At 68.6% G+C, this 13044-nt stretch overlaps 1 protein-coding gene across 1 annotated transcript; it reads right to left on the bottom strand.

The window, feature by feature from the left end:
* Positions 1-215: 215 nt before the first annotated feature.
* CHLRE_13g601519v5 (uncharacterized protein) lies at positions 216-12204 on the bottom strand. Its single transcript, XM_043069797.1, has 7 exons — positions 11020-12204; positions 10518-10771; positions 9166-10243; positions 5455-8607; positions 1746-4906; positions 896-989; positions 216-753 (listed from the first exon to the last, which is right to left on the bottom strand). The coding sequence occupies exons 1-7, from the start codon at positions 11882-11884 to the stop codon at positions 674-676; spliced, it is 8685 nt and encodes a 2894-aa protein (XP_042917772.1). The 5' UTR covers positions 11885-12204; the 3' UTR covers positions 216-673.
* Between the last annotated feature and the right edge of the window lie 840 nt (positions 12205-13044).

Here is a 13044-nt window from a genome sequence, read left to right as displayed (position 1 = left end):
GGTACACCAGCACCTTTGCCCCCCGACTAGCGTGACTGTCCCACAGCCTCCGCCACGTACCCCGCAGAAGGGACGCATCCGGGGGCGGCATGCGAGGGTCGCCCTCCACCGCCGCCGCTGCTGCCGCCGCCGCCGTGGCAGGCCCCGTGCTAGGTCCCGCCCCGCCCGCCGCCTGCTCCTGCAGCCGCGCGGAACGCCGCGGCCCCTTTTTTTTTGAGGAATCATCCTTACAAGGTTGAACAGGGGCAGACGCGCTGCCCCCCTGCTGCCTGAAGACAGCCTGGTCCCCGAGACCAGAACCCTGACAGGGCAAGAAGAGAAGAAAAGAGAAGAAAAACAGAAAGCAAACACCTCGAAAACCGCCAACAACCACCCCCACCCATCCCAACCCAACCCCACCCCGACCCGGCAGACAAAGCAGGAGGCTGGCCCCCCCGCCCCCCGGGAGGGGTTGCACAAAAACACCGCCAGACCTAACCCAAGCACCAACCTACACCACAGCCTAACCGCAAGAACCACCACCACCGCGCACCAGAAAAGGAAACACCAGCGCTACGCACTCGCCCCGCCCAAACCCACCCCACCACCACAAGTCGGTTGCTTAAGCAACACCCCAGGAGAGCCGGCAGAGGAGACACAAGCAGAAAACTAAACGGGCCAGATGTGGCGCTGACTAAGCGGGCTCCAGCCCGCTGCAAGACGCGCTGTGCAGGAAGGCCCACAGCCGCCCAGGCGCTGCGACGCCAGCCAGAGCTAAAACACATGGGCGCCAGATAAGCTGATGACGATAATACGCCAGGCCAGCGCCTGGAAAGAAACGCCGCCCAAAAGGAAACCTAGGGGGCCTGCACAGGTGATGCAAGCGTCAGCCGCAAGTTCAACTTCGGTGACCCACCCTGAACCTCCTCCACTTCACAAAGCGCGCCACCCGCCGACCAGATGGCCACAAAGTGCTCCAGCTTAGCCGCCTTGAGCTGTGCGGTGAGAAGCTGTGTGGGCAGAGCCGACAGGGTTTCAGGGGTTAGCGTGGCGGCAGTGAAACGCAGCTGCATCACCCTGCGCAGCTCGCTGACCACCTCCCGAACCACATGCTCCGACGTCTGCTTAGCAGGCTCGCGGGACCAGTACGCACACCAGACGGCGTACAAGAAGGTGGCCCGCAAAGTGCTCCACAGCAGCGCGCCCGCCCCCCGCGGGCCTGAGGCCCACATACCCATGCGGTCCCCCAGCATGAAGCCCGCGTCCGTCACTGGCGGCGCCGCTGCTTGGGGCGCAACGCAGGCCCACAGCTGCTGCAGCCACGTCCTCGCCTGCGCATAAGCTGGACACTCCAGGAAGATGTGCGTCAGGCTGGCCCACGCCCGCGGGCCAGGTGGCCCGCAGGCGGGGTGAGGACAGTGCGCCCCCAATCCCCCGCACCCCGTGGTCACCCGTGGACGAATTCCCTTGCCCGCCCTGTACAGCCCGCAAGGCAGGTAAGCATGTTGCAGCCTGTACACCAGCACCTTTGCCCCCCGACTGGCGTGGCTGTCCCACAGCCTCCGCCATGTACCCCGCAGAAGGGACGCATCCGGGGGCGGCATGCGAGGGTCGCCCTCCACCGCCGCCGCTGCTGCCGCCGCCGCCGTGGCAGGCCCCGTGCTAGGCCCCGCCCCGCCCGCCGCCTGCTCCTGCAGCCGCGCGGAACGCCGTGGCCCCTCACCCGACTGCTGGGACGGGGACGCATACGACTGCAGTTCTCTCGCCGGCGTGTTCTGCTGCCCGGCTGCCGCGGAGGTGCGGTGGAGCCAGGGGTCCAGAGCCACCGGGTTATTGTGGAAGTGCTGCGCCGCCGTGGTGGTCAGCTGCGCCGCTGCACGCTGCCACTCCGCCTCCCGCTCCGCCAGCCGCGACTGTGCCGCCGGCTGGGTCCCCGAACCCCCCGCCTGCTGTGCTGGCGCCGGGCACGGCATGGCTGCGGGGCGGGCCGGAGCCAGAGGGGCGGCCGGGTTGGCCGCGGTGATGGCCCGCCGCACGTCCCGCACCGTGTAGTCCGCCAAGCTGACACCCGCAATCCGGCAGTGCTCCGGGTGCACCACCACCCCAGCCTCCGGCGCCAGGAAGTACGGCGCCCGAGGCCACGCCCCTGCCCGTTCCCCTGGTGATGCTGCATCGTACGCCGCCCGCTCTTCAAAGGTCCACAGGTGCCGCGGCTTGCGGTGCTGCAGCACACAGGCAGGCTGCCACGCCCCATCCACTGCCGGGGGCAGCACGCCAGGCCCAGGCTCCAAGAGCCGCCCCGTGTAGTGGACGTAGGACACAGCCCCCGCAGCGTTAGCCACCCACAGCTGGTCCAGGCTAACCCGCCACTGTGGCGGCGCCGCTGGCGGCTGAGTGGCTGGCTGCGGCGGATGCTGTTCCACGCCCGCGCTCCGCACGTGGCCGACCGCGGCCGCCAGCCGGGCAGGCAGCCCCGCTGGCACCGGCGCGTCGCTGTACACCCACGCCCACGTGGTGGCAGGGTCCGGGCGCACATGAGTAAGCAGCGCCCGGGTGAGCGTCTTCCAGGGTTGCCGGCCTGGCTGGGCAAGCAGGGCGAAAGTCTTAGCTTGCAGGGCAGACAGGAACGCAGGCAGGTCGACATGGTTGACACCCCCATCCTTGTACGGCAGACAGGCCGTCTCCCGCTTTGGCAGCAGGAGCGGGTTCCCGTGCGATACCAGGCTGGCATCCTCAGCGTGCACGGAGCGCGCAGCAAAGTGGTCCACCAGGTCGGTGAGTTCCTTCAGCTGCGCAGGCGATGGGTTGAGGAAGCTGAAGTGGTAGGCCAGCTTCGCCGCCAGCACCTGCTTCGCAATGTGCACACGGCCAATCAGGGTCAGAGACAGGGCAGCCCACAGACGCGCCACAAACGCCATGCCGCGAGCCCGCCGGGTGAACAGGTCAGCTGCAGCCGCATCAGAGTCCCACGACAGAGGCACACCCAGGTGCGTCACGGCGCCAGTGGTAAACGGCACCCCCGTGTGTGGGCAAGGGCCCGTCAGGTGCGCAAACCTGCCAAGGCCCATGGCCTTGCTCTTGTCCGGATGGACACGGGCGTTGGACGCGCGGCAGAACAGCTGTACTGCCGCCATCAGGACCGGCCCGTCCACCGCCGGGTCGCGCGCCGTGAGGGTCGTGTCGTCAGCGTGGTGGGCAGCAGGTGGCGCCTGCTCGCCGCTGGGTAACAGGGGCGTGCGCAGTGCCCCTTGCTCCACCTGCCGCCGCAGAAAGGACGTCAGTGGCTGCATCTGGATGACCCACAGGGGTGGTGAGGCGGTGCTGCCCTGCGGCAAGCCGTTCAGCACTGGGAAGGCGTCAGAGAGCATCCCGTTCACACACACGCGGGCAGAGCCGTTGGCAGTGAGCAGGCGGATCCAGCGCAGCATGCGCGGCCCAAACCCCAGTCCCTCTGCGGACGCATACAGCCACTGCCGGTGCACCCGGTCATACGCCTTTTCAATGTCCAAGAAGTACAGCGCACCACCCTGCCGTGGCGTGCCGTCCGCGCCCACGTCCAGGCGCATCCATTCGATCAGGCCTTGGAGGTACAGCGCGTTGTCTCCAATCCAGCGGCCGGTGATGAACGCGGTCTGCAGCTCATCCACAACTGCATCCAGGGCGGGCTGCAGGCGGGCGCTGACGGCCTTGGACACCATCTTGAAGTCGCAGTTGAGCAGCGTGATGGGCCGGTAGGACGCCAGCTCGGCGCGGTCCAGGCTTTTGCCCTTGTAGATGAGCGTGATGATGCCCTCCCGCCAGGAGGCGGGCAGCGCCGCCGCCATTTCACCGCCATCGTGGGCGTCTGCAGCGGCAGCAAAGGCAGCGGCAGCAGCAGCACACAAGCGCGGACCCAGCAGCGCCCAGAAAACCTTGTACACCTCGTACGGGACCCCGTCCGACCCAGGCGCTTTACCATTGGCGGAGCCAGCCAGCGCTGCCATCAGCTCGGCATCACTGAGGGCGCCGTCACCGGACCCCTCTGCGGCGGCCTGCAGATCCGCTGGAACCTTGCGGTCAATGGCCGCCAGAAGCTGTTGCTGCGACGCCGTACAGACCGGCTGCACGCGGAACAGGCCGGTGGGGCTGGTGCTGCTGTACATGGCTGCGGCGGCTGCGGAGACAGTGTTGCGCGTGCCCGGCCCCGTGAGCGCCACAGGCGCCGGTTGCCCCGGCACCTTTAAGTGTGTGATGGGCTCCTGCGCGCCGGCTGCTGGCTCGTCAGCCTGCCGATGGAACCAGCGAGTGCCCCGCTCCCCATGCTCCTCCATCAGTGCAGCGCGGGCATTGTGACTGGCCGCTGCGGCAGCTGCGCGCTCCTCCCGCACCGCCAAGTTGGCCATGGCCGCAGCCTGACGCTGTGCGGCGCTGGCACCCGGCCGGTCGGCCAGGGCAGCGGCCGCGTCTGCGGCCAGCACCACGCCATGCAGCCCATCCCGGGTCTGGCGTGCATGCCGACGGTGGATGCTGGTGGCGGCCTCCCGCAAGAAGAACTTGTCCGCCTCCCATTGCGTGCAAGCGCCGTCACCTGTACTGGCCACGGGATTTGCGGCAACGTGCGCCTCCAAGCGCTGCTCGAGCTCCAAACGCAGCGAGGGGTGAAACAGCAGGTATGTGGGGAAGCGCCACTGCTCCCGGTGCGCATGTGGCAGGTCGGGCAAGGACAGGGTGAGCAGCACACCGTTGTGGTCCCCAGGCGCCCCATACGTGCGAGCGACATCCACCACCCACGGCGCCGCGGTGGCACTGACATACCACCGATCCAGGCGTGCGGGAGTGGCCGGCTTGGGCGTGGCCGGATGCGTGTAGCCCTTAGCGCCGCCACGCTTGCTCGCCCAAGGGTCCACCAGACTGAACTGGGCGAGGAGGCTGGCAAGTTGCGGGGCACCTGCAGCACGTGACGGGCTAGGGGCCGCCTCCTGACTGGCATCGGTGACACAGTTCCAGTCCCCACCGACAACAAGCACCCTGTCCGTGGCCAGGTGGGGATGCAGCCCGGCAAAGAAAGCAGGCTTGTCCGCCACGGCCGTGGGCGCATACACACACACGAAGCGCAGGCGCAAGTGACCCACGTCCCAATCCCAACATACCACACGGCCCGCCGCATCCGTTGACGGCGGCTGCAGTACGCAGCCTGGAAGGGACAGCCGACTCCGCGCCAGGATAGCCGCCCCACAGGAGTGGGGCGACGCTGCCGGGCTGGCAGCAAGGCAGTGGCGCCACGGAAGGCACGCCCCCTGCGCGGCACGAAGGCAAGACTCCAGCGCCGTCGTGTCAGTAGCGTGGGTCTCCTGCACCATCGCCACATCCGCCCCAACTTGCTGCAGGTGCGAGACCAGCGCCCGCGCCTTCAACGGCGAGCCCAGGCCGTTGACATTCACTGTCAGCAGCCGAAGGTTCGCCGCTCCCACTGGTGGCCGCATTATGAGCCCCCGCCGGCCACGGCAGCGCCGTGGCGGTTGCGGTTGCTGTTGCTGCTGTGGCGTTTGCCGCGGCGGCCGCCACCCTGGCTGGGGGGCGCGCCGCCGCTGCTGGTGCTCATGCTAGCGGCGCCTGAGCTGGCGCCGCCAGGGCGCAATGGAGCGCTGCCCAGGCTCATGAGGCTGGAGGTACTGCGGCTGCGGTGCTGGCGTTGCCGGCGGCTGGGCCCGCTGGCCCCGCCGGGGTCCGCCGGCCCACGCTTAGCGGACCGCAGGGTGCGGGCGTCTAGGAGCACGTAGTCCATGTAGGCCGTCTGCACCTGCTGCGCGGCGTCATCCAGCCGCTCCGTCACGTCGGAAGGCAGGGGCGTGTCTGCAGGCTGGGCTGAGTATAGGCGCCACCAGCCAGTGAACTCGTCGTGCAGCTGTGCCAGGACGGCGGTACGGCCGGCCGGCACGCGGCAGACGGCCCAGTCCGGTACGGTGGCGCCCTGGTCACGGAGGTAGGCGAGGAGGCGGCCACCAAGCGCATCGCGGCCAAGCTGCGTCCACTCATACCCCTGCACATCTGCGCAGCGGTTCTGGTGCGTCACGAGGTCAGAGCCGATGGCAACACACGTGTCCCGGGTCAGGCAAACGGCCCCGTACTCCGCCTCACTGCCCGCACCCCCACCAGCGCGCCCAGCCGTGTCGGCCGAAACCCCAGCCGGCGCGCCCAGGCCCCTGCCCCTGTCCTTACCACCACCCGCCGGTTGTGACGTCTGCAGTGGCGGCCCCGCCTGGGGCGGCGCCTGGGGCACTGCCCGCCCCGCTCCTCCACCCTGGCGCCCCGACCCGCTGCCCCCACCAGCCTGCTGTCCCCCGGCCGGCCGCCCAGTGGGCACGTGCGGCGGCGCGCTATCACCGTCCTGCGGGGGAGGCAGCCCACCGCCCAAGCACCCTGCCCTCTGCTGCGGAAGCTGGGCGGGGCCACAGCGCCCTTTGGAGCTGGGCTGTTGCTGCGGCGGCGGCGGCGGTGCGTGCGCGGCTGGTTGCACCCGTCGCCCACGCCCGGACGCCGCCGTGGCCGTGCCATCGCCCGCCCCGTCCTGTCCCCCCAGCGTGGCCAGGACCCCAAAGCGGGAGCCGGTCCGGGGCCTGGGCGGCTGCACCTGGCGCTGCTGCTCCTGCTGCTGCTGTTGCTGTACCCGCCGTTGCTGCTGGAGATGGAGGTCCGCCATGTAGGCCAAGTACCGCTGCATCGCAGCTGCCAGCTGCTTATCCTGCCTGGCGGCTGCCCGCTGATCAAAGGGCGGCTGTGCCGCGGGAGCCCCACTGGGCTGCTGCTGCACGCCAGCCGGCCCAGCATCGGCAGTGCGACGCCTGGCCGCCGGCGGCCCCCCTACGCCTGCCGACGGCTGCCCCCCGCTAAGCCCTCCCGCTGCCACCCGCTGCTGTGAAGAGGGCTGCTGCTGCCGCTCGGCCCTCAGGGGATCCGCAGCAGCACGGGTGCTTCCCCCCGCCACCAGAGCTGGCAGCGAGGGCGAGGCCACGGCGGGTGGTCCGCGGGCGCCACCAGCGGCAGCCGCTGCGTCACCCACACCCGCCGCCTCCTGCATCTGCACGTCCCCCACGTGGTCAACTATGTCAATACATTGCCCACGCCGTGACGCCGCCGCGCCAGGGCCACCGCCCGCCCCGTCCTGCCCCCCCCGCGTGGCCAGGACCACATCCTGGGAGCCGGTCCGGGGCCTGGGCGACTGCCCCTGGCGCTGCAGTTCCTGCTGCTGCTGCTGCTGTAACCGCCGTTTCTGCTGGAGATTGAGGTCCGCCAGCTCGGCCAAGTACCGCCGCATCACAGCGGACTGCTCCTGATCCTGCCCGGCGGCGGCCCGCGGATCCAAGGGCGGCCGTGGCGCGGGAGCGCCACTGTGCTGCTGCTGCACGCCAGCCGGCCCAGCACCGGCAGGGCGAGGCCTGGCCGCCGGCGGCCCCCCCACGCCTGCCGCCGGCTGGACCCCGCTAAGCCCTCCCACTGCCACCCGCTGCTGCGAAGAGGGCTGCTGCTGCAGCACGGCCCGCAGGGCAGCCGCAGCAGCACGGTTGCTTCCCCCCGCCACCAGAACTGGCAGCAGGGGCGGGGCCCCGCTGAGTGGCCCACTGGCGCCACCAGCTGCAGCCGCCACGTCACCCAAACCCGCCGCCTCCTGCATCTGCACGTCCCCTACGTGGTCAACGATGTCCGCTGCGGTCGCCATGGCAGCCGCGGGCCTCACCCCACCCAAGGTGTTGCCTCCCAGGTCAGCGACCCCGGCTGCAGCCGGAGCAGGGCTGCCTGCCGCAGCTGTCGTGGCTGTCCCAGCCGCCTGGGGGGCGCCACGGACCTCCACCTGCATGGGCTCCTCACCGGGCATCTCAAACTTGGCACAGTGCAGGTGAGAGAGCTGCGGGTCCCAGATGGGGCCCCGCACACAGGCAAAGATGTGGTTGGTGATGCCCTGGCCTGCGGGGGCCTGGGGCTCCCCCTTGGGGCCCACCGATTTGGCGCACTGCTCTGAGACCACATAAGCACACGCCAGCTTAGAGGGGTCCGAGGTGGTGGGATAGCCGCCCGCCTGCAGCACCAAATCGGTGCGACCGCGGAAAGCCCCCCACACAGGGCCCCCTACCATCTTGACCGTGACGGTGTAGGTGCCCGGAATGATGGGCCGGGTGTCCACTGGCACGTGAACCGTGAGGACAGCCTGACCGCGCTGGAGCGGTACCGCCAGCGGCGACTTGCGCATGAGCTCCGCTGTGAAGGCTGCTTTGCTGGCGCTGGTCGCGCGCCGGCTGAAGGCCAGCCCCGCAAACGTGCGGGAGGGGCGGCCTGTGCTGTGCAGAGAGTGGCCCTGCAAGAGCTGCGGCTGGTTGCCCTGCCTGCACATGGTGTCCAGCACTGACAGGGCAGCACTGGTCACCTCCCGGACGCCGGCTGAGGACAGCTGCTCGCCCTCTGGGAGCCCCGTGGTGGCGCCCACCAGAAGGACTGGGTAGGTAGGCAGGCTGGGGCCCTGAGGCTGCGTCGTCAGGTCCTGCACGCCGTGCGCCAGGCTATGCGTGGACAGGGCAAGGTGGAGCTGCAGCCCGGGGCTGAAGAATGGGCTGGCAGTGCTGCCCCCACCTGCAGGGGTGCGGTCCGCTGCCAAGTCTGGCAGTGGGCGGTGATGCCCAAACGCAGGCCCCCCCCACGGCACGGCATGTGCTGCTGCGGCCGCGCCGTGTGTGTGTGTGCTGCATGGCTGGTGTTGGCCCCTGGTGTCTTGGCTGCGCTGAGACACCAGGCGGAACCGACCAGGATCACCCAGCAACTGCATAGCTACCCAAGATCAGCACTCACAGGGCATCAAAGCAGGGCGGGCGCCAGGCAGCCGGGCGCCAGGCAACAAGGGCACGAAGACGAGCCACACCCCAAAAAAACAGCCAAGTGCTGCAGGGCTCCCCCGACCGCCACACCCAAAGCACCCTGCTGCACGCGCGGATGCAAATGACCAACCACAAAGGTTGATACGCCGCCTGCTCCAAGCTGGTGAAGTGTGGTGCTCGCCGAGATGTTAAAATGCCGACAAGCGAAATGTCGCCAACTCCACGGCGACGCTCCTGAACCGCCAGAATCCTATTCCATAGCAGTGTCGAGTTCCAAAGCACAAGCCGGCATAGGCTGAAGGGCGCTGGAGAGGGAGTGTCGCGCTACAGCTGCAAAGTGGACTGACGAAAAACGAGGACGCCCGGTGGAGCCAGGGGTGGAGCCAGGGGTCCAGAGCCACCGGGTTATTGTGGAAGTGCTGCGCCGCCGTGGTTGTCAGCTGCGCCGCTGCACGCTGCCACTCCGCCTCCCGCTCCGCCAGCCGCGACTGTGCCGCCGGCTGTGTCCCCGAACCCCCCGCCTGCTGTGCTGGCGCTGGGCACAGCATGGCTGCGGGGCGGGCCGGAGCCGGAGGTGCGGCCGGGTTAGCCGCGGTGATGGCCCGCCGCACGTCCCGCACCGTGTAGTCCGCCAAGCTGACACCCGCAATCCGGCAGTGCTCCGGGTGCACCACCACCCCAGCCTCCGGCGCCAGGAAGTACGGCGCCCGAGGCCACGCCCCCGCCCGGTCCCCTGGTGATGCTGCATCGTACGCCGGCCGCTCTTCAAAGGTCCACAGGTGCCGCGGCTTGCGATGCTGCAGCACACAGGCAGGCTGCCACGCCCCATCCACCGCCGGGGGCAGCACGCCAGGTCCAGGCTCCAAGAGCCGCCCCGTGTAGTGGACGTAGGACACAGCCCCCGCAGCGTGAGCCACCCACAGCTGGTCCAGGCTAACTAGCCACTGTGGCGGCGCCGCTGGCGGCTGAGTGGCTGGCTGCGGTGGATGCTGTTCCACGCCCGCGCTCCGCACGTGGCCGACTGCGGCCACCAGCCGGGCAGGCAGCCCCGCTGGCGCTGGCGCGTCGCTGTACACCCACGCCCACGTGGTGGCGGAGTCCGGGCGCACATGGGTAAGCAGCGCCCGGGTGAGCGTCTTCCAGGGTTGCCGGCCTGGCTGGGCAAGGAGGGCGAAAGTCTTAGCTTGCAGGGCAGACAGGAACGCAGGCAGGTCGACGTGGTTGACACCCCCATCCTTGTACGGCAGACAGGCCGTTTCCCGCTTGGGCAGCAGGAGCGGGTTCCCATGCGACACCAGGCTGGCGTCCTCAGCGTGCATGGAGCGCGCAGCAAAGTGGTCCACCAGGTCGGTGAGTTCCTTCAGCTGCGCAGGCGACGGGTTGAGGAAGCTGAAGTGGTAGGCCAGCTTTGCCACCAGCACCTGCTTTGCAATGTGCACACGGCCAACGAGAGTCAGAGACAGGGCAGCCCACAGACGCGCCACAAACGCCATGCCGCGAGCCCGCCGGATGTACAGTTCAACCTTGTAAGGATGATTCCTCAAAAAAAGCTGCAGCCGCATCAGAGTCCCACGACAGGGGCACACCCAGGTGCGTCACGGCGCCAGTGGTAAACGGCACCCCCGTGTGTGGGCAAGGGCCCGTCAGGTGCGCAAACCTGCCAAGGCCCATGGCCTTGCTCTTGTCCGGATGGACACGGGCGTTGGACGCGCGGCAGAACAGCTGTACTGCCGCCATCAGGACCGGCCCGTCCACCGCCGGGTCGCGCGCCGTGAGGGTCGTGTCGTCAGCGTGGTGGGCAGCAGGCGGCGCCTGCTCGCCGCTGGGTAACAGGGGCGTGCGCAGTGCCCCTTGCTCCACCTGCCGCCGCAGAAAGGATGTCAGTGGCTGCATCTGGATGACCCACAGGGGTGGTGAGGCGGTGCTGCCCTGCGGCAAGCCGTTCAGCACTGGGAAGGCGTCAGAGAGCACACACACGCGGGCAGAGCCTTTGGCAGTGAGCAGGCGGATCCAGCGCAGCATGCGCGGCCCAAACCCCAGTCCCTCTGTGGACGCATACAGCCACTGCCGGTGCACCCGGTCATACGCCTTTTCGATGTCCAAGAAGTACAGCGCACCACCCTGCCGTGGCGTGCCGTCCGCGCCCACGTCCAGGCGCATCCATTCTTTTTTTTTTTTTTTGAGGAATCATCCTTACAAGGTTGAACAGGGGCAGACGCGCTGCCCCCCTGCTGCCAGAAAGCAGCCTGGTCGATCAGGCCTTGGAGGTACAGCGCGTTGTCTCCAATCCAGCGGCCGGTGATGAACGCGGTCTGCAGCTCATCCACAACTGCATCCAGGGCGGGCTGCAGGCGGGCGCTGACGGCCTTGGACACCATCTTGAAGTCGCAGTTGAGCAGCGTGATGGGCCGGTAGGACGCCAGCTCGGCGCGGTCCAGGCTTTTGCCCTTGTAGATGAGCGTGATGATGCCCTCCCGCCAGGAGGCGGGCAGCGCCGCCGCCATTTCACCGCCATCGTGGGCGTCTGCAGCGGCAGCAAAGGCAGCGGCAGCAGCAGCACACAAGCGCGGACCCAGCAGCGCCCAGAAAACCTTGTACACCTCGTACGGGACCCCATCCGACCCAGGCGCTTTACCATTGGCGGAGCCAGCCAGCGCTGCCATCAGCTCGGCATCACTGAGGGCGCCGTCACCGGACCCCTCTGCGGCGGCGTGCAGATCCGCCGGAACCTTGCGGTCAATGGCCGCCAGAAGCTGTTGCTGCGACGCCGTACAGACCGGCTGCACGCGGAACAGGCCGGTGGGGCTGGTGCTGCTGTACATGGCTGCGGCGGCGGCGGAGACAGTGTTGCGCGTGCCCGGCCCCGTGAGCGCCACAGGCGCCGGTTGCCCCGGCACCTTCAAGTGCGTGATGGGCTCCTGCGCGCCGGCTGCTGGCTCGTCAGCCTGCCGATGGAACCAGCGAGTGCCCCGCTCCCCATGCTCCTCCATCAGTGCAGCGCGGGCATTGTGGCTGGCCGCTGCGGCAGCTGCCCGCTCCTCCCGCACCGCCAAGTTGGCCATGGCCGCAGCCTGACGCTGCGCGGCGCTGGCACCCGGCCGGTCGGCCAGGGCAGCGGCCGCGTCTGCGGCCAGCACCACGCCATGCAGCCCATCCCGGGTCTGGCGTGCATGCCGACGGTGGATGCTGGTGGCGGCCTCCCGCAAGAAGAACTTGTCCGCCTCCCATTGCGTGCAAGCGTCCCAGGCTGTTTTCAGGCAGCAGGGGGGCAGCGCGTCTGCCCCTGTTCAACCTTGTAAGGATGATTCCTCAAAAAAAAAAAAGCGCCGTCACCTGTACTGGCCACAGGATTTGCGGCAACGTGCGCCTCCAAGCGCTGCTCGAGCTCCAAACGCAGCGAGGGGTGAAACAGCAGGTATGTGGGGAAGCGCCCTGCTCCCGGTGCGCATGTGGCAGGTCGGGCAAGGCCAGGGTGAGCAGCACACCGTTGTGGTCCCCAGGTGCCCCATACGTGCGAGCGACATCCACCACCCACGGCGCCACGGTGGCACTGACATACCACCGATCCAGGCGTGCGGGAGTGGCCGGCTTGGGTGTGGCCGGATTTTGTTTTGAGGAATCATCCTTACAAGGTTGAACAGGGGCAGACGCGCTGCCCCCCTACTGCCGGAAAGCAGCCTGGTCCCCGAGACCAGAACCCTGACAGGGCAAGAAGAGAAGAAAAGAGAAGAAAAACAGAAAACAAACACCTCGAAAACCGCCACCCACCACCCCCATCCATCCCACCCCACCCCACCCCGACCCGGCAGACAGAGCAGAAGGCTGGCCCCCCCGCCCCCCGGGAGGGGTTGCACAAAAACACCGCCAGACCTAACCCAAGCACCAGCCTACACCACAGCCTAACCGCAAGAACCACCACCACCGCGCGCCAGAAAAGGAAACACCAGCGCTACGCACTCGCCCCGCCCAAACCCACCCCACCCCCACAAGTCGGTTGCTTAAGCAACACCCCAGGAGAACCGGCAGAGGAGACACAAGCAGAAAACTAAACGGGCCAGATGTGGCGCTGACGGATGCGTGTAGCCCTTGGCGCCGCCACGCTTGCTCGCCCAAGGGTCCACCAGACTGAACTGGGCGAGGAGGCTGGCAAGTTGCGGGGCACCTGCAGCACGTGACGGGCTAGGGGCCGCCTCCTGACTGGCATCGGTGAGGGGATCCTCTA

This window comes from Chlamydomonas reinhardtii, chromosome 13 (genome assembly GCF_000002595.2).
Source record: "Chlamydomonas reinhardtii strain CC-503 cw92 mt+ chromosome 13, whole genome shotgun sequence".
Lineage (NCBI taxonomy): Eukaryota > Viridiplantae > Chlorophyta > Chlorophyceae > Chlamydomonadales > Chlamydomonadaceae > Chlamydomonas > Chlamydomonas reinhardtii.
Note: the sequence above shows the minus strand (reverse complement) of the source record. Positions and strands in the feature narration are given on the sequence as shown.